The sequence below is a fragment of the Podarcis filfolensis genome, assembly GCF_964270895.1.
Source record: "Podarcis filfolensis genome assembly, chromosome: 13".
Lineage (NCBI taxonomy): Eukaryota > Metazoa > Chordata > Lepidosauria > Squamata > Lacertidae > Podarcis > Podarcis filfolensis.
Window position 1 is genome coordinate 14,431,529 of NC_139615.1, and position 19,707 is coordinate 14,451,235.

The 19,707-nt window shown below is 47.3% G+C and overlaps 1 protein-coding gene across 1 annotated transcript in view; it reads right to left on the reverse strand.

Annotated features, from left to right (window-relative positions):
* Positions 1 to 1,628: 1,628 nt before the first annotated feature.
* The window catches only part of STX1B (syntaxin 1B), a 55,855-nt gene continuing 37,776 nt past the window's right edge, over positions 1,629 to 19,707 (reverse strand). Inside the window, exons 2-10 of the mRNA XM_083584250.1 lie at positions 18,094 to 18,168; positions 13,409 to 13,508; positions 13,100 to 13,174; positions 11,973 to 12,046; positions 11,478 to 11,586; positions 8,985 to 9,058; positions 8,013 to 8,150; positions 6,904 to 7,014; positions 1,629 to 3,974 (exon numbers count right to left, since the gene is read on the reverse strand). Of these exons, the coding sequence (XP_083440376.1) occupies positions 3,894 to 3,974; positions 6,904 to 7,014; positions 8,013 to 8,150; positions 8,985 to 9,058; positions 11,478 to 11,586; positions 11,973 to 12,046; positions 13,100 to 13,174; positions 13,409 to 13,508; positions 18,094 to 18,168 (837 nt within the window). The 3' untranslated portion in view covers positions 1,629 to 3,893. The remainder of the gene's footprint in view (positions 3,975 to 6,903; positions 7,015 to 8,012; positions 8,151 to 8,984; positions 9,059 to 11,477; positions 11,587 to 11,972; positions 12,047 to 13,099; positions 13,175 to 13,408; positions 13,509 to 18,093; positions 18,169 to 19,707) is intronic.

Consider the following 19,707-nt stretch of genomic DNA (forward strand, 5'->3'; position numbering starts at 1 on the left):
CTTCTTATTTCATAGGCACTGATACAATCGACAGCTAAGCTATACACTGTGCATCATTAGTTCTGTGCATGGAGTTTTGATATGGATATGCCTTTGCTTTTGCATTCAGGTGGGTTTGGGCTTTGGGTCTCTTTCCGCATGAGCGACGCTTTGTGCATGCAGAAATTGACCTGAAGATCCTCCCAGGACTTCCGTCTTCCTAGCCTGCGGTAGGGTTTCGCGCTGGTCTTCATGCACGGAAGGCAGAGCGAGGGATCGCCTCTCGTTTATGGCAGCCAGCGAGATCCCACAGCAGCCTAGCTGCTCAGTGTAGATAATGGAAGGTCACAAAAGATGATCACTGGGTCAAGGCAATGCGGCTGGGGGAACAGGGCAGAGGAATCAAAACAAGTAAAAAAACCAACAACCCAGATCCAAAGGCTGTGATTCCAAGTACATGTACCTGAAAGCAAGAGCCACTTCACACATTCAGCAGAACCATGTGGTAAAGCACTTTGTGTGCCAAGCTGGGCTGTGGGTGGAGTTTTCAGCGCTCCAAAACTTCTTGCCAAAGAGAAAACAAGCATGTTTCAGGGAGACAGCTAGGCTGACTCTTTACGAGGATTCCGGATTTGAGAAGAAGGGTTTGTTAACACACAACCCCCTATCTCTAATCTGAAATAGTCCGATGAAAGCTTTCCCTCCTGATTCTGCTGAAATGTAGAGACTGCCCTTAAGAGCCACTATAAGCGGGGTAACAACATACCCTGCAAATGTCCCAGAAAACCCGAGGCATCCCTTTTTTCTCTTGTGAGAGAATGGCAGCCATGATTTCCCCCTGAAAAAAAAGCACGATCTCAGTGGCAACCCAAAATGCAAGGTTTTGGCCACCATGCCCAAAGAAAGCACTTGGGGGGGGGAATCATGGCGCGAGATCACGACGCCCAAAATGGCGGCCGTTCTCTCAAGAAAAAATATGGGAAGATGGTGTCCTTGTTTTTGCCTTCAAGGTGTTGGAAGGTATGGGACAAATGATATTGCATGGAATGCTATCAAATGCCTGCTGTGTGAATTAAGCCTGTTCTAGTTGATGCATTTGGGATCACCCTTCCAGGGAACCAATTGTCATATAAGTAAGTCTACACTACTGTAGCATCAGCTGGCAACTTTAGTATAGTTGAGGCTATTTTCTTCTGTTTTGCTACTGATGGTAGCAACCACCTTACTATTTTATTTTATTTTAGTTCCACGTTGAATTGCAGGGAAGAAACCCTGACAGTCCTTCTCCATCAAGTCTGGAAAACTGGAATGTTATTAGAAAAATGAACAAGCCTTCTACTGTTGCCCGTGTCCCTTTCGTTAACGGCTGATTTCTGGCAGTGGATTACTAAGACAGGCGTCTCTGTTTCTGATTCGAAATCGCTCAGAGCTGAACTGCATGTTCAAAAACACCACATCCAGCAAGACCCCCTGGAGCCATACCATCCATGTCAGCGTGCAAGTGAGGGGGCTAGGTTCTAGAAGGTTCTCCTCCTGTCAGAATCTCTCTGAAAATAGAAAACGAGCACACCCAGGAGGAGATGAGGTTAAGCTGAAACCTATAAACTAGTTTTCCATTGGCAGGGAGAGTTTTTTTCGGGGGGGGGGGGTTTAATGAAGAAGAATTCAAAACGTGAGAACTCCCCTGCAGTCTGACATGGTACACTCTGCATTTTGTGGGACATTTCTAAACAAGCACTGCAGGCCCAGAGGTGGCATTTTTGGCCCACGAAGGGCCAAGGCAGATTTGACATTAGTCATGTGGCAAGCCGTGGCGTGGATGATATTTGAAAATAAACATAAATATTCACTGGGCCAGATAAGGACTATGGCAATGGTTTTGAGTGAACTGCCCTGCTCCCCACGTGTCTGCAATGGGAGGGAAGCACCCACTGGTTGCTGGGCTTTCGTCCCACTGCAGAGAGCAGGCCCTCAAAGCACCTGATTCCAGTGGAGACGGCGGCAGCAGCAAATGGTTAAAGCTCCTCTTCCACAGCCCCGATCATCCTCCGACACCCCCTTCCTACTAATAGCTATTTATGATTTTTTAAAACATCATGCACACCAGGACAAAAGTGTACAACTAACGTCACCTCTAGGTGTGGTCCTAATTTGAAGCCCAGAAGAGCGTCGTTTGCTCTGGTTTTCTTTTATTGCCAGATACAAATGAACTGAATTAATAATCCAGTCCTATGTGCAAAGGCTGGGAGAATGGCAGAGTGGCTGGTCACAGTCATGAGCTAGCAGTAGTTCAGAATTCTGTTTTCTGGCGCATGTTGAAACAGGGCGACTGGATGCCACAGTCTCTGTTTTCTAGTCTTGGGTACATTCGTATCACAAGTTTTGAGGTAAGAGAGGAGCAAAATCTGCGGCTTTCCTGACGGATCGACGTGGGAGCATTCCCTTTCCTAGCGCCCCTAAAGCAGATTCCTGGCTGCTGCAAATATTGCTTGATAATACTGTGCTGATATGTGAGCTTTGACATGTTGCTTGCTCCCCGCTGATATGGCAATCTTTTAAAAAGGCGGTCGTTATCAACACACCAATTTAACGTGGCCGTAGTCCACACTGAGTGTCTTTGGAAGCTAGAGCAGCAGGAACTTTTGGACGCAGCGACTCGATTTACTGCTACCCAAGTGTCCTGGAGCGCCATGATAATCCTTGAAATCTGAGGGGCTGATCCAGTTAGTCTCTTACACGTGCTGCCAGGCTCAGGCAGCTCTCTGACAACGGCAAGGGATGGGGTTGGGGCCTGTGGCAGGAAAGTTCTGCCTGTGGAGTCACACACAAGGTGGGGAAGACGGACAAGGAAGAAGATGCAGCAGATGAACAGATTGTGCCCTGAGAATTGACTCAATTTTTCCAGGTACCTAAGAATGAAAACTTCAGGGTTGTTGTTGTTTGTGTGTGTATCTGTGTGTTTTGGAATACAGTCGAACTTAATCCATTCCGGGAGTCGAAACGGTTCAAGAACCAAGGTGCGGCTTCTGATTGGCTGCAGGAGCTTCCTGCAGCCAATTGGAAGCTGCGGAAGCCACGACGGACGTTCGGCTTCCGAAAAACATTTGCAAACCGGAACACTCACTTCCGGGTTTGCAGCGTTCGGGAGCCAAAACGTCCGAGTACCAAGGCGTTTGAGAACCAAGGCACGACTGTACTTGCAACGAATGCTACTCTTGGAAACCATGCCTGTTTTCCCCAAGGTTTCCCATTGCCAGCTACGAAAAGGGAGTGTCTGTCAGTTTCGCGAGGTGTACTGTTCACCATTTCCTTTCCACAGGCAGTGAGGGGGAACCTGAACACGGACCCTACCCCTGCGTGCAACGGAGTAAGTTCCAAACAGCTGTGCGCTAGATCGCGGCCCTCGCTAGTGCCTAGTACTCCAGCATTAATGCTTCCGCCTATTCCCCCCCTCCCTTTCAGGTATCTCTCCTGTCCTAGCACTTTAAACAACGGCCCGTTTAGAGATGACTGCCCGATTCGTGGCTGGGTCCTTTCCCACGCTGAGACAGGAAAAGAGCTCCACGAACCATTTCTTCCCTCAGGGTTAACCATTGATATGAAGGGGGAAATCGCTGGGGTGGGCAGGAATTACACGTTTTGGACCATGGTGGTGGGGAGGGGGAGAGGAGGTGCGGTTACGAGACACCCGGTTGAGGCCCAGAATCTCTGGAAATTCTGGGCAGAACCCTGGTGTCCAGCAAATGAGTAAAAATGGATGAGAAAGATGATGCTGAACAACAAACTTAGATTTGCTGACCCGATAAAGTTGTTTTTATCTATAGGTAGCTGGAACATGTGCTGTTATATCCACTGCATGTACAATTTTTAAATTATTATTATAATATTATTATTATTATTATTTTTGCTTTAATTTACAACCCAAGCGTGCCCCCAATGGAGGAGGCCAGTACTATACCGAGAACCACACAACAAATTATAATCATAATTTTCTTCTACATTACCCAAGAAAATCCATGGAGCGATACGGAAAAGGAGAGAGAGGAGGGAGGGGAGGAAAGAAAGACAAGCGAGCATTAGTAACAGGTTGTTGTAGGCGAGGCGTTGAGTCTCAAACTGCAGGCCGCCATGTTGTGCACTCCTGCACAGAACACAATCGAAGCAGCACATTTTCAGCAAGATGCAGGTGGCTGTGATGCAAGGGAAGCCCACAAACCTCAAAGGAACTGACCGTGGGCTGTAGACCCACCAAACCAGCCTTCCCTGACCTGTCATCCTCCAGCTGTTTTGGACTACAACACCCAGGCTGGCTGTGGCTGATGGGAGTTGTAGTCTGAAATCATCAGGTTCGGAAAGGCCTACACCAGGCCATGAATGTGAGTTTGAGTGGCAGCCGCCAGAGAATGGACCAGGGCAGAGCTATCCATCACAAATGGTGTTTGACCAACACAGCAACCAAGAAGTAGACTCCCTCCCTCCCTTCCTCTCTTTGAATGCCTCCTCAAAATCTTTAATTTCCATCTTGGCCTTTGGCCACCCTGGCTGTGGCACAATGGGTCAGTGCGTCTGGCTATTAACCAGAAGGTTGGTGGTTCGCGCCCGCCCAAGGATGGCTGTGGACAGGATTCCTGCATTGCAAGGAGTTGGACTAGATGACCCTCAGGGTCCCTTCCAGCCCTACCATTCTATGACTATCTGCTTTGTCCTCATTCCCAACCACCACCCGGTTTTCAGTACTTGCCACTGCGTTCATCCATAGGCCAGCCTCCACTCTCTCTGCACTTGTCAGCTTCCCCCTTGCCTATTTTAGAACAAAAGTTCGTTCCCACCTCTCAGGCTCTGTAAGATGCCACCAAGGCTGATGGCTTGGTATCAGACATGGGCCTGGGAAGGGCGGGGAGGATCTGGCTGGTGAGCAAATTCCTTATCTCCCTCACTCCGCATAGGACAAGTTTTATGGATGGGTGGGGCTGCCCACCTGTCAATCACCTGATATAACAATGATGTCAGCTGACCTCTTTTTACCCACATGGTCTGAAACCAAGCTGTGCAGGCAAAGGCATGAGGCTGTGATTGCTGGGGTTTGCAAAGCATCACCAACACAACTACTAGGCAAGCCTTGGCGATTGGCCAATTGGTACCTCCAATCTCAACACTGCCTGTAACCCCGCCCCCTTTCAGACTTTGTTGTCTAAGACATCTGGAGGGCAGCAGGTCGCTGAAGCCTGTTGTGATCCACAGGCTGACATTTCTGATAAATGTGTGATTTAGGTTGAGTACACAGATTTTAATCAAGGGCTCCTTGCAAAAGCCCTTGTTGATAGCCTTATTGTAAAAGGACCGTATTCACAGATTCCTTTAAAAACAACCTTAATCCCAGTTCTGTCCCTATGATAATTGTTAATTGTTTTAATTCTCCAGTGTCTGTGTGCATAAAATTTTGATTGCATATAAAAATGCCTCCAAGGAAGGTCAATCAAGTTGCAGGATGCAAGGGAGAAGACTTTCCTAATGCTGGCCACAAATTTATGAAACTCTTCTCCTGTTTATACATGACCAGCCCTTTCTATTCAGGTTTCTAAATGAGCTTTTTCTTCTTGTAAAAAAAACTTACTCATTCCAACATGCGTTTCCTTGATGATTTCAGGTTGATGCTGTGGAAATGTATTTTTAAATCTTTCGGCCGAGAGCTATAATAAGCTTTTAACTGCTGTCAGTTTGTGGTGTTTAAAATAGTTGCTCGATTTTATAAACAGTTATGTTATGTACTGTCAGATGACTTGCAAGAGAGGCAACCTAACAATATTATAAGGAATAAATAAGGAACAGAGGGGAAAGAAAGCCATTTGGTTCAGTTACCACAGGGGTGGGGAAGCTATCAAAATTTAATTTAAAAAAACCAAATAAATAAATTTCAGGCTGAGGGCCACATTTCCTCATAGACAGGCTTCTGGGGGCCACCCGCCAGCAGTGGGAGGGGCCAGAGGCAGAAGTGGGAGGAGCAAGACCTACGACTCTTACCTGTCTACAATCGCCTACATGCCACAAGCCAGAGTTTTCTACACAACATGCACAAACAACTCCCTCCCTCCAGGGAAGCAAGAAACAATTGTTGCAGTTCAATGACACATTCCAGGCTGGCAGAAGCAGTCAAGGAGAGACTGATGCATGGTCAGTGAGGGGCATGGGTGGCCTTGCAAGACTCCTGAGGGCCAGGACAGATAGGCCTGGAGGGAATTCTCCACCCTTGAGTTACCATTGTTTCCATTTAAAAGGGTTTCGGTTAGCATGGCTGTGAAACTCCTTCTTCTGAAGTGTTGGGGTCAGAGGAGATAGTACCAAAAGAGAAGAAGAAAAGGTCTGGTTCCAAGTACGGCAGTTTCACTTCGGTTCAAAATTATAGTCATACCTTGGAAGTCGAACGGAATCCGTTCCGGAAGTCCGTTTGACTTCCAAAACCAAATCATGGCTTCTGATTGGCTGCAGGAAGCTCCTGCAGCCAACCAGAAGCCACGGAAGCTCCGTCACACGTTTGGGTTCCAAAAGAACGTTCGAAAACCGGAACAGTCTGTTCTGGGTTTGCGGCGTTTGGGACCCAAAACATCCGAGTTCCAAGGCGTTCGGGATCCAAGGTACGACTGTATGTGGCAAATATGCCACAGAAGCCACTGCATCCACTTTATTTTTCGCTCCCAAACCAACGTTAAGAATCTGGAATCCATAGGTAATTTCCTAATTGTGGAGATTTTCTCTTAGATCTCCCCTTCTTCTGAACTTGGCTTGACTCCTGAGATTTCTGATCTCAGTCCTGCCTTCTCCAACACATTTTACTCATTCCAGGTTCTTGACTGCCTCTTGCACCTAGAGGGAAACATTAGCCCCTCTCTGCCTTCCATGCCCCATGTCCCAACCGCTCCTACTTACCCTCCGAGCCTTGCTCTGGTATTTTACAGCTTTCTTGGTGTCAGAGACGGCTCTTTCCACGTAATCAACGGAGTGCTCGACATTGTATTCAATGCGGTCAATCATCTCCCCCTGAAATGGTAGAAAGTGGCAACTTGTGAAGCTAAGGCGAGTTAATTCCGTCAACGGCTATGGCTGATAATCTGATCATCCTGACTCTTTCCTCTAAGGTTTACATATCCACAACAACCCTGCAAGGCTCAGGACAACAACTAGCCAGAAACAATTCAATGAGTTTTTATGGCTCCATGGGTTTTGAACCCAAGTCTTTCCCAGTTCAAGCCCAACCCTCTGCGCTCATTGATTTGGTTTGTACATGTTTCATGTGAAGTACTCCACCACAAAATAACTCCCAGCCAAGCTTTAACTTGAGCAAAGGGATACAAACATGAAATCCTAGTTCTTGGTTGGGGGCAGGGGAGGTTGGCTGTCAGAGCTCAGCTTGGAAAATGTGCTTCTGAACATGTACAAAGTTTTCTTTCTCAGCAAAGAGGAGCTTCAGGGTCCACTACTCACCTGAGAATACAGGGCAAGGTGAGAGAGGGGGGAGTTTCCAGATAACTGAGCCCTGAGACTTCTCATTTTAGAATTTCAGAATTACAGATACTGAAGCTATTATACTGAATCACGGTGATCCCTCTGCGCTGACTTCTGAGGGGTGTGTGTGATGAATTCTGTAGTCCCCAATGAAACTATTTTATTTATTTACTTATAAGCAGGACCTAGAACTGCTGTGTGGAGTGCTCCTGTTCAAGATTCCAGATTTTTATTTTTGCCTTTTTTATGATCACTGCCAGCCATTTTGCTTCCGATGGTGGTAGTACCCACGGAAGAGCCTCAGATGGAGATCTCAGAAACGCAGGTGGGTCAATGCTGGAGAATGTACCGGGGTCCTAAGCTATGCAGGGTGTTAAAGGTAAGGCATAGGGAGCCACTGGAATTGGGTTCCAAGCGGGGTATGATATGATCCCATCTCCTGGTCCCTCTCCGTTGTCTAGCAGCTGCGTTGTGAACTGACTGACTTACACAGCGTCTTCAAGGACAGCTCCACATTGACCCTGCGGCCGTACCTGGCTCTCCACCAACATAGCCATGTCCACAAACATGTCATGAAGCTCCCGGATGCTGGTTTCCAGTTTGATAATCTCGTTGTGCCGGGTTTCGATCTCGTTCAGGGCCTGCTTCGTCATCTGTGAGTCCATTTTGATCTGAAGGAAACAACGTGAGTCAAGACAAAAGAAAGACAGAAAGACAGACAGACAGAATTCTGCACTAAGGAAAACTCCTGCGCTCCAATGCCCCCACAACCCTCTGGGAAAGCCTCCACCCCACATTTTGAATAAACACTGTAAACTGACAAGCAGTGATACAGATTGAAAGACAGAACCACATAGACTTGTTAAATGTGGCTGTTGTCCTAGGAACCACAGCTTCTGTTGTTGTTGTTGTTAAAGGTTGTATACCACCCTATACCTGTAGGTCTCAGGGTGGTTCACAACATAAAGTTACAATATAAAAGCAAAAAAATACATGATAGAAATAATTAAAGCAATTAACAGTACTATAATGTATACAAACTAATAAAAAGTACACTCCCAACAAAAGCCCCTAAGCAATACCCCAGTCCACAAATACAAATTAACATATAACATTTGAAAACAATTTAAAAGGAACCCCACCCCCAAATAAAACAGCACCCACCCAAGTTAGAACCCCATTCCTATTAGAACAATGGGCCAAAGAGGTTAAGAGGAGGAACCCGGAGAGCCTGCTTCTTAAATGTTAAGAAATGTTGGCAAACTTCTATTCCCTATGACTATGAAGGGAAGCAGAGAAGAACAGGGCATTGTAATATCAGTGGTTGGGGTTTCAGCATCCTGCCTGATATTCTGCACCTCCTTGAACCTGCTTACTTCATTCCCAGCCTGACCCATAAATTCCAAGGACCCCCAGCGCAGTTTCCTAGCAGAGCACCCCAACCCTGTCGTTTCCTAAGCTTGGAACCACAAGACAGACATGTCTGACACGCTTGGGATACGTACGTCATCGGTGAAGATTGCCAACTTTCCGCTCTCCAGCATGTCTTCTAGCTCCTCATTAGTTGTTGTCCTGCCAGCTGCCAAAAGGGAAGACCAGAGCCATGATGAATCACCACACTTTATAATACAGTCCCCACCCGCGGCATCGCCTTATTGCTTCAACAAAGCATTAGCACCCTGGCCTCCCGATGAGGAAACTGGCATATTGTTTGTTTTGATCTCCTTGTTTCCAGTTCATGTAAAAGTGAGCAGGCTCCCTTCCACCAGTGAGGCACGCAACTACCGGCAAGAGGGGGGCAGGAGAATATGCTTTTAGGACAGCCCAGTGGTGTAGCATGGGTTGCTAGCAGCTGGGGTCGCGTGGAAGGGAGGGAAACGGACTGAGTACGGATGTGCATTCAACTGCCTAATGGCGTCCGTGTCACTCAGGAGATCGCAGTCTCAGAGATAAGAAAAGAAGAGTCGCTCTGTTGTCTGGAGAGGTCACTTCCTGGTTTGCACGGAGAAGCCGTTTTCAACGGAGCCCAGCAATGGAAACAGGAAGCTGCATCAGACCCTCCACGTATCTTTATTTTCCAGGGTCAGTCCCAGATTTACAGAAACTGTCCCAGTTTCTGATTTGACCAGAATGTCCCTATTTTCATCAGAGAAATGTTGAAGGGTATGGACTTATGCAATCCCTGAGCCAAGGAGATAAGTAGTTGTGCAACCTTTAGAAGACATCTGAAAGCAGCCCTCTATAGGGAGGTTTTTAGGGCAACCCAGTTGGATGGGTGGAGTATAGATAATGAAATAATAATAATAATAATAATAATAATAATAATAATAATTGAATAGGATGAAAGCACCTAGCTATAGACAGCAGCTCTGCCTTTTAAAAACTCGCAGTGGCTACTTGCCCCTATGAGGCAAAGGCAGCTGCTACAAAAAAACAGCCGCAATGAAGTATAACTGAGGATGGGTTGGTGTGTGGCGGCTCCTCGCACTTCAGTGTTCACGCCTGCTCGAGGTTGTCGTGCGAGCCCAGCCCCCTGATCTCAGATAATAAGAGGCCAGCGGCCATCACAAGGCAGTGAGGAAAAGCCACTCTGCACATGCTCGGTAGCACTCTCGTCTTCATCATGGAGACCAAAGCTATCAGTGGCTACTATATGTTCTGCCTCCACTGTTGGAGGCAAGATAGCTCAGAATGTGAGTTGTCAGGAATCGCAAGTGTGGAGAGTTGCCCTAACATAGGGTAAAGGTAAAGGTAAAGTGACCCCTGACCATTAGGTCCAGTTGTGGCCGACTCTGGGGTTGCGGCACTCATCTCGCTTTATTGGCCCAGGGAGCCAGGGTACAGCTTGCGGGTAATGTGGCCAGCGTGACTAAGCCGCTTCTGGCAAACCAGAGCAGCGCACGGAAACGCTGTTTACCTTCCCGCCGGAGTGGTACATATTTATCTACTTGCACTTTGACGTGCTTTTGAACTGCTAGGTTGGCAGGAGCAGGGACAGAGCAACGGGAGCTCACCCTGTCGCAGGGATTCGAACCGCCGACCTTCTGATCGGCAACTCCTAGGCTCTGTGGTTTAACCCACAGCGCCACCAGCATCCCAACATAGGGTAGGGTTGTCATATTCCAAAAAGTGAATATCCGGACAGAAAAGTTTTTGCGGTTTTTTTGCCATACGTCCAGATTTTTCTGGACATTTTGCCAAGATCCCAAAGAACCAGAGGGAAGTGTTTGTGTACGCTACAATGGCCTCTTGGATGCTACTAGCCCAGAGATGGAATGAAGAGATAACCCCGGCCAGAGAAGAATGGCAAATCAAGTTGATGGACTATGCTGAAATGGCAAAACTAACTGGGAAGCTCAGGGATGAAGAAGACAAGAAATTTAAAAAAGAATGGGAAATGTTTATAATGTATATACAAAATCATTTTAAACAGGTCAAAGCATTAGGAGGATTTTAAAGACACTTGTAATGTAACAGAACGTATAGATAATTTAGGAAGATGAAAAATGGGAGAAGTATTGATATGCAGTTGAAAATAGAATCAATAGGATGGGATGAGGGGGCGGAGTCAGGAGATTCAGAGTAATCTTGATAATTAGATTGGGAATTGTTTTTGTTGTATGTTTATATTTTGGAAAACCAGATAAAAATTTGTTTCAGAGAGAGAGAGGCCTTTGGCCTTATCCTCAGGACTCTTCTTATGTCCTTATCGCTAACGTCATATATTTCAGCTCTTTCCTCACTAGTTACTGGATGAATGCAATTGCAGGATCATAGAACTGCAAAGTTGGAAAGGACACCAAGGGTCATTCTGACAACCCTTAGACAATGCAGGAATCTCAGCTAAATAATCCCTGACAGAAAGCTACCCGACATGAAGGAGAGTCCTCCACCTTCCTAGATCGCCGGAGAGTTCAGTATTTAGGGGAAAACGTACCTAACAGGCCAACCTAAATATGGAAGGCAGGAAATATATACAAGAGAGAGGATTAACGTACTTATCTCCAGCTGCCTCTGGATACGGTCCTTGCATCGGTCTCGATATTTGGACTGGGTTGTGTTGTATTCCGTCATCACCTCCACGAACTTGCGGGAAAGGGTCGAGTGCTAGGCAGCGAAATGGGGAGTCAGTCATGTTGGGGCAGAGAGGAAGGCACCAAAGAGCAGGCCATACCCCTCATTCCCTCTGCTCCCCTGTTTCAATTTAAGACCCAAACCTATTGATCACAGATCTTTGGAATGGCATATATAGTATATAGCTGGACTGGATGGGCCATTGGCCTGGTCGTGCAGGTCTCCCCCCCGGGGTTTAGATGCATGGATTTAAAAACAATTTGGTCAGCTAAAAGGGCACCCCCCCCCAATTAACCAGGAAGTTTTTTAAAAAAACAAAACATGCAATTTATTTTAAATGTAAGTACTTTGGGGGTGAGGGTGGGGGAAGAAGCAGCAGAAATAAGGTGAAATCCAATATATGTGACAAAGACAAGTACCTGCGTTTTCCGGATCCGCAAGTCAGCCGAGGATCGGTTCTGCACCTCTTCCTGCTCGATTCCCTGCTCAATCGCTGTAGAGAGGACAAGGGCAAAGAGATCAGGACAGCTTTAGCGGAGAATGAAGAGCTGCCTGGGTTAGAGCCTGGAGTTTCTGGGTTCTTCTGCTGCTGCCTCTAGTGGTGAACTGCCAAGTTGCAGGTTCAAAGCTACCTCAGGGCTAGGACAGGAGCCAGCAACCTAAGGCCCATGGGCCACATGGAGGTCGTTTAACCGGCCCATGGACCCCCACCGCCCACTTGGGGAACCCCCGCTGCCTGCTTGGTCGGCTCCCATGCACCGTGCTAAAACAGCACAGAGCAGAGCGGGGACCGCCTTCCGCGATGCTGGCTGGCTTCCCATTGGCTGCAGGAAGATCCTGCAGCCAATGGGAAGCTGTGCGCACCTCTCCGTGCCAGAAGGAGCGCTGGAAATAGCGTTTGCGCATGCACACGCACACACTCTGGCCCACCATGGCGTCTGCGGGACCGTGAACCGGCCCAAGCCATAAAAACTTTGCCAACCCCTGGGCTAGGACATTCTCTGGGCTGTGGAAAGTCCTCACAAATCCAGCCAGTTTCAGAATCACAGAATTGTAGAGTTTGAAGGGACCACAAGGGTCATTTAGTCCAGCCCCCTGCAATGCAGGAATCTTTTACGCATCGTGGGGCTTGAACCCTTGACCCTGAGATTAAGAGTCTACCAACGGAGCTACCCTTGCCTACTTTACACCTTGGGCTGAACCAAAAGCTGTCAGGTGAGAATTTTCAACTCAGTTATGGGAGAGGGAGGGCCAAAGGGAGGCTGAAATGCTCCCATCAACTTTCAAGGGGAGGGAAAAAGAAGAATGGCACGTGTTAATTAATAGCTATATCCCACACCTCTTTATACCATTCTTCCATTTTATATTCTGCTTGCCCCTTCCACTTCTTGGCTATAATAATTCATGCAGCTGTCAATAAGTTTGTGAGCAAGTCCTTCATGGCCTGCAAACCTTCCACTCCATCGTAAATGGATTACAATGCTACCTCTGGACTTTCGGTCATATATATACTAATAACTTTATGTTGGGAAGACCCAGCTCTTACCTTTCAACTTGGAGCGCACCTTGTTGGCAGTCTTCTTGATGTCAGCTGTGAGATCCTCCAGTTCCTGCTTGGTCTCTACAAGGAAAATGCAAAAATAAATAAATGGGGGGAGTGTTTTGACAGCAGACCTGGGAGATGATTGAACCGTGTCCGTTCCCCCCCCCATGCATTGTTTGCCTTCATCCTTGCGCAGGATCTAGAGAGAGAGCCTTTTGCACCCATCCCAGGCCAATTCACGCGTGGCATGGGGCGTGTGCAAGTGCCATGGGACAGCATCACTAGGCGTGAGCCTCTGGGTGTTCCACTCACTCTCATCTGGGTTGGGGGCAGCCAAGATGGCACTGTGCTGCTTCTTCACCAGTTCCACATCTTCCGAGAGTTTCTCAATGCAGCCGCGGATCTCCTCCACCTGGGGAAAGACAGGGAGGCAAGACACGAGCATGGGACCTCCCTCCTGTTGCGGTTCCTTGAACACCCAACGCTAAGTAATTGATACGGTGAGCCAGGACTGCCATGGTCAATACAGGTCCTCTGTGCTGCATTTTGCCAACCGTGGAGCCACAGAACTCTTAAGGTTGGAGGAGATTCCATGAATGAGCCACAGAGGTGGGAGAAGTAAAGAGCGATGCACAGGCCTCGTTTCCACATTCCTCCTGAATGTTGCCATGTGCAGAGCGAGAGCATCAGGCAGGAGGGGGAAGTACCTCTGGCACCATCAACGCCCTGATTAACTTAGGTCCAGGGTACCTCAGGGACTGCTTGAACCCTTATATCTCAGCTCAACCACTGAGATCATCTGCAGTAGTCTTGTTAGTTGTTCCCTGAGTTGGTCAGGTTCATTTCACAACAAGGAACTGAGATTTTGGTGCCATAGGGCCAGGACCGTGGAATAATCTGCCAATGGAAATACAGTGGGCACCTTCTGCTTAATTTTTTAAAATAATTAATAATACAACTGTCCATAATATTTAACTGATTTTTAGTTTTTAAAAATGCTCTTTATTGCATTGTTTTATGTACAATCGTGTAAAACCACTCTGATATTTATTTTTTTAATGAACAACAGTTTATAAATTTTTTTTATAAATGAATAAAAACAAATATTTCTTTGCACTGACAGTTTTGCTACAGTTCACCTAGACTATGATCTCTTTGGCAGATTGTAATACAATAACATGCAATATAAGAAATAAACAAAGCAGCCAATTAAAAAAGCAATAGGAATATTTGATGCAGACATGTCACAGAGCAGCTGAATGAAGCTTGGGGACTTCTGGCGGTCCATGAACTACAGTTTGGGAAACTCTGACTTAAATGTTCCCTAAATACCGTTTTGTTCGTCTGATAGAGTAGTTTTCCTCAGTTAAATGACTGTAAGGCCTCAGCATGGCCACCAGGGAGCACTGTATTGAAGAAAGGAGTTGAAATACGGGCCTGGAGGCAAACGACCAGGAGACGCTCTCCAAGGTCCTGAAATCTGCAGCCGACTCGCCCACGACAGACAATAGCTTTGCTGGCGCCCCTCAATCAAGCCTCACAAATCCTGGGCCAGCCCTGCTTCCCTCATGCAGCGGAATCACAGTTTCAGGTTCGATGGGACAGCTGCATATTCCTCAGGGTCCCGTCCAAGTCTACAGTTCTATGATTCTATGTTGGAACAGAGTGCAGCTTTCGAACTCAGGTCTGCCTCAGTCGTGTATAAAGAGGCGTGTGAACTAAGAGGATTTGTAGGACATATGGAGTTCATGGGTATAAGAATCCCCACCCATTGTTTAACTCCCCCAAAGTTTCTCCCTGTGTGGTCTTTTCCTCCCGTACAGACCCACTTACAGAGCTAGAGCACTGCTGAGGGAAAATGACTTAATAAAAGAGGTTTCAGGGCAGCAGCAACACATTTAGCAGCTCTCTTTGGGGGAGGCTGCCAGTCTAAGCAGGAGTGGGGCAGGCCCAGGTCTTAAATAGATGGGTCTTCCACTACCATATGTAGCCTGAGCCCAATGTCCACAAATTGATCCAGTGTGGCGTAGTGGTTAGAGGCTCAGACTAGGACCCGGGAGGCCAGGGTTCGAATCCCCACTCTGCCATGCAGCTCACTGAGTGACCTTGGGCCAGTCACTGCCTGTCAGCCTAATCTACCTCTCAGGGTTGTTGTGGGGATTAAATGGGGGGGGGACACACATACACCGCCTTGAGCTCACTGCGGAGAAAAGGGGATCGTTGGATTGGATTGTTAATTATGGGTCTCACTGGTAACTAACTCCCTGATGAGTGCTGAGGCTGATAAGAATCCAGGCACCCACCGGAAAAGACTGCAAGAATGTTTACAATCTTGGGTCAAAGCTATGCAACAACATTTGCTAATTTTGCATGAAATGATGCAATCTGTATGCTTTATTTGAGAGAGGGAGGGTGAGTGGGCTGTAGGTGGTTTTTATTATTTTTTTAAATAGAACTTGGAATTCAAAGGAAAGAGAGGCAAAAGCTGTCTGAGGCATGGATTTCCTGCAAGCAGCCACAGCACGCTGCGGAATTGCTTCAGAGAAACAGCAAGATTTCTCCGGGGTGTAGTGCGATGATCTCAGCCACGAGCTGCGACTTGTGAACAAGACCCAACAAGCGAACGTGGATTTCACAGTTGTGGGTGGCTGCCATCCCGGTGGCATCTCTCTGCCTCCCCCCCTCCAATCCTTCCACCTCTGACGCCTGCGCATCGCAGAGGCTGCATAGAATCATTAACAAGATGCTCTTGCATACTAAAAGCCATGCTGCTTGAATATTAATGTGCTCCGCTCTCGTGCAGATCCCAGGCACGTGTTAAAGCAGGAGTTAATTCAGGGCATGGGGGCTCGTAGGCTCCATCTCCTATGCAAAAGCAGGCTGCGAAGAAGGGGGAAGGAGAGGACCTGGAACAAGGGTGGCCACCTTCTCTAATCCTGGCAGCCATTTGGTTTCCGCACAGCGGTCTGGGAGCTGGAAGTATGTATTGCTGCACAAAACCGACCTCTTTATGGGTTCTCAGACTCTATAATGAAGCAAGAGCTCTCCAGCATGAAAGGACCTCATTGTTCAGAGGCAAATAGGCTCAGGCACGGCTGAGGAATGACGTACCAAACCCAAAACAAGAGGAAACATTAAACTGTAGAATCTCTCCCTCCCTCACACACACAGACACCCCTTTCAAAAACTATTTCTTTCCCTTACGCTTTGAAACCCAGGGTTGTATCCAATGCTACTCAAGAGTAGACCCATTGAAATGAATAAACACAACTAACTGAGGTTTGTTAATTTCAGTAAGTTTACTCTGAGCATAGGAGCCAACTCCTAGGGGCCGAGGTCCCTTTGGCCCTCCCAATAAAATATCTGAGGGGAGCAGGGCCCCCCAAAATTGATGGGCATTGCCATTCAGATGGTGCACGTGTGACACATCTTGTGATCGATTATGCAGGACAGGGCTTACCTCCCCCCCCCCCAATATTTTATTCAAGTTGCCACCCCTGAATCTGAGGAAATTTAAGATGGAGATAACCCCTAAATGGTCGCCAGCTGGTCTCCTTAAATCTGTGTCTGCCCTGATCATTAAAAAATGTGTTTTGAGTGAGGGGGTTTAGTTTTCAGAGGGGGTGTAAGCTTCCCTGCTCACCATTGACTCCCTTGCAGTCTGTCTCTTTGGCTAAGGGGGAAATGCTTCAGGTGAGGGGCTGTGGGGAAGAAGAAGCAGGCAAGGGGGGAGGTTCAGTTCCCCTCCCCTCAGTCCTCCTTTTTTTTGCTTTTGTGTGAGAGAGAGATTAGGTGAAGCCTAAATTTAAAGAGGCAGGCCTGCTGCTATCGTGCCCTTTTCAGGCCTCAGAGAACTTGGTTTTTTAAAAGAAATAAACGTGTTTGCTGATTTCCACACAAATGAGACAACAGTATTTACCAGTACAGTTGTACCTTGGTTGAAGAATGACTTGCGAGTAGAACATTTTGGCTCCCAAATGCCATAAATCCGAAAGTGAGTGTTCCGGTTTGTGAACGTTCTTTTGGAACCCGAACATCTGGCGCAGCTTCCGCAGCTTTCGATTGGCTGCAGGAGCTTCCTGCAGCCAATTGGAAGCCGTGCCTTGGTTTCCGAATATTTCAGAAGTCGAATGGACTTCCAGAACAGGTTCTGTTTGGCTTCCAAGGTATGACTGTAGTAGACATCAAGTGTTAAAACAAGTGACGAGTATAGCCTGCAATATGCCAAATCAGCCATCCCAGTGCCATCCAGATGTTCTGTACTACAACTCCCATTAGTCCTGGACATGATGGGAGTTGTAGTTCAGAAAACTGGAGGGCACCAGGTTTGCAAAGGCTAGCCTATAGAGCCATGGGTTCTGAAGCTATATTTCAGTGCAACCTCCCTTAGGAGTGCAACCTTCCTTAGCCTTGGCTCAAGAAGTTAAGCTTCTACAGAAAGGGGAGAGGGACCCTTTGCCCTCCAGATGCTGTCGGGCTTCATTTCTCATCAGTCCCAGCCAGCACAGCCAAAGGGCAAGGATGATGGGAACTGTAGTCCAGCATCATCTGGAGTTGCCACAGGTTCTCTGCCACTGGTCAAGATCTCATGACTGTTGAGATAAGCTTCAAAATATATGGACAAAACCTGGGGAGATGTCAGAAGCCGGAAAGGAATATGATTACTCAAGAGGTAGGACTTGGTACAATATGTAGTGCAGCCTTCACCCCTCCTAGTGCCTTCCAGCTGCTTTGGACTACAACTCCCATCAGCCCCAGCTCTTATGGGAGTTGTAGTCCAAAAAAAGCAGGAAGGCACCAGGTTGGCGAACGCTGTTGCAATTCAAGAAGAGCACCAGATAAATGAGAGCAGAACAACAGACCAAAGAAGAGCCCACACCAAGGTCCATGCCAGGGATGGGAGACCTGCAGCCTTCCAGATGTTAAACCACAACTCTCAGCATCTCTGACCACTGACCATACTGCTGTGACACCTTCAAGGCTGTTCTTCCTCTTACCTGTTCAAAGAACTCATCCATGAAATGGTCTCGGTCCACGTGCACCACCTCTTCCTCATCGTCGCTGTCTTTGGCCTGCCCAAGAGACAACATTTCCACAGGTTAGGACACCCTCCTGGCTCTTTCCTCAAAGATACCCTGATGCTCTCCTCTTCTGTGTGTTTCCAAGCACACATATCATGTGGCCAATTGCCATTGCTTCACTACACAGTGAAAAGTGGGAGGGGGAACCATTTGGGGGAAAGAAGCAAGCTTTTAACCTTTCCCAAGTGCCCCTTCTCCCCTATTTAAGCAGATGCGCACAGACACTCAGCAGATTCCCCCAACCAGTATTTCAGGCCCTTGTTTCTGTTGCAAATATCCATGTTCCTTTTCTAGGCCTCATTCTCTCCCACTCTCTTTCTGTCTGATTTGCCTCTTACATTCACTTCATGGTTCTTTATGTGTATTTCGGTAGAGCAGAGCAGCAGTTTCATCCTAGCCCATACGGCATCATCAAAAGTAAAGATGCTTAGGGTGCATCCTAGCCCAATTAAGAGATATGCCCAACCATCAGAAAGGAACAATTAGATAGCCCTGGTTTCTGAAAGGTGCCATTGCTATGCCTCTCCTAACATGAATCTCGTAACACGAAATTGCCATCCTCAACAGAAAACAAGCCAAGAAAACATGATTGAAAGGGCAAGTGTGAGACTTCACACTTCACACCCTTCAGCAAAAGTTTTTTAGGGAGAAAGGGAGTGACCAGGGGAGCCAGGAAAATGACATATATCCAATGAGAAGGAAGAGATGGAGGAGTGTTTGCTACGTGCTTTGGGTTCATTCCACCTCGTTTTTAATTCTGAGGCTCAGCCCTGGAATAAGCGAAGCAATAATGAAGACTTGACTGTAGCTGACCACATGCAGAGATGTCTGCTTTGCTATGGGTTAACCACAACCAGCCCCTATTCATTTATTTAAACAATATTGCTAACCACCCTTCGTCAACTGATTCCTGTGGAATATACAAAAGTGTGGATAAGGCCCCTAGACATCTGGGATTAAAAACAGGGTGATCGGGGAACACAGAGCATGCTCCCACTAGGCAAATTTGAAATGTCACAACTCACATTTTAAAAATTAAGAACTGTGTAAAACCACAAGAGGGAGAAGTAAGAGATTAATCTTCTCAAACTGGCAATGAAATCCAGGAATCATGCCTTCCTGCTTTAAGAAGCTACACCCATTTCCGGCTCCTAGAGCTGAGGAGAAAACTTGAGGGCCTGTTTTCTAGAAATGAATCCAGTTTCCTTTTGGATCTAAAAGGAAAACCCAGGAGACCCAGTTCCCCACACTTCCATCCCACAAGGCCTCATTTCCGTTCCAGAGCAGAAGAGTCGGGTTAGAGAACCCAGAAGAAATGCCACAAACTGTTGCCTCACGCAGGGGGGAAAACTATTTGTGGACTAGACAGGCCCAGTCTCCAAGCTTCCTTTTAACTGTGCGGTCATGATGACTTGTGTTCATGATGGCATGGGGTGGATATTCACAATCTCACTTTCACGACTGGTTTGCAGGTGCAACAGTTTGAGGGCATACATATTGCTTTGTTTCCGGTCTCATAACTTCCTCCTG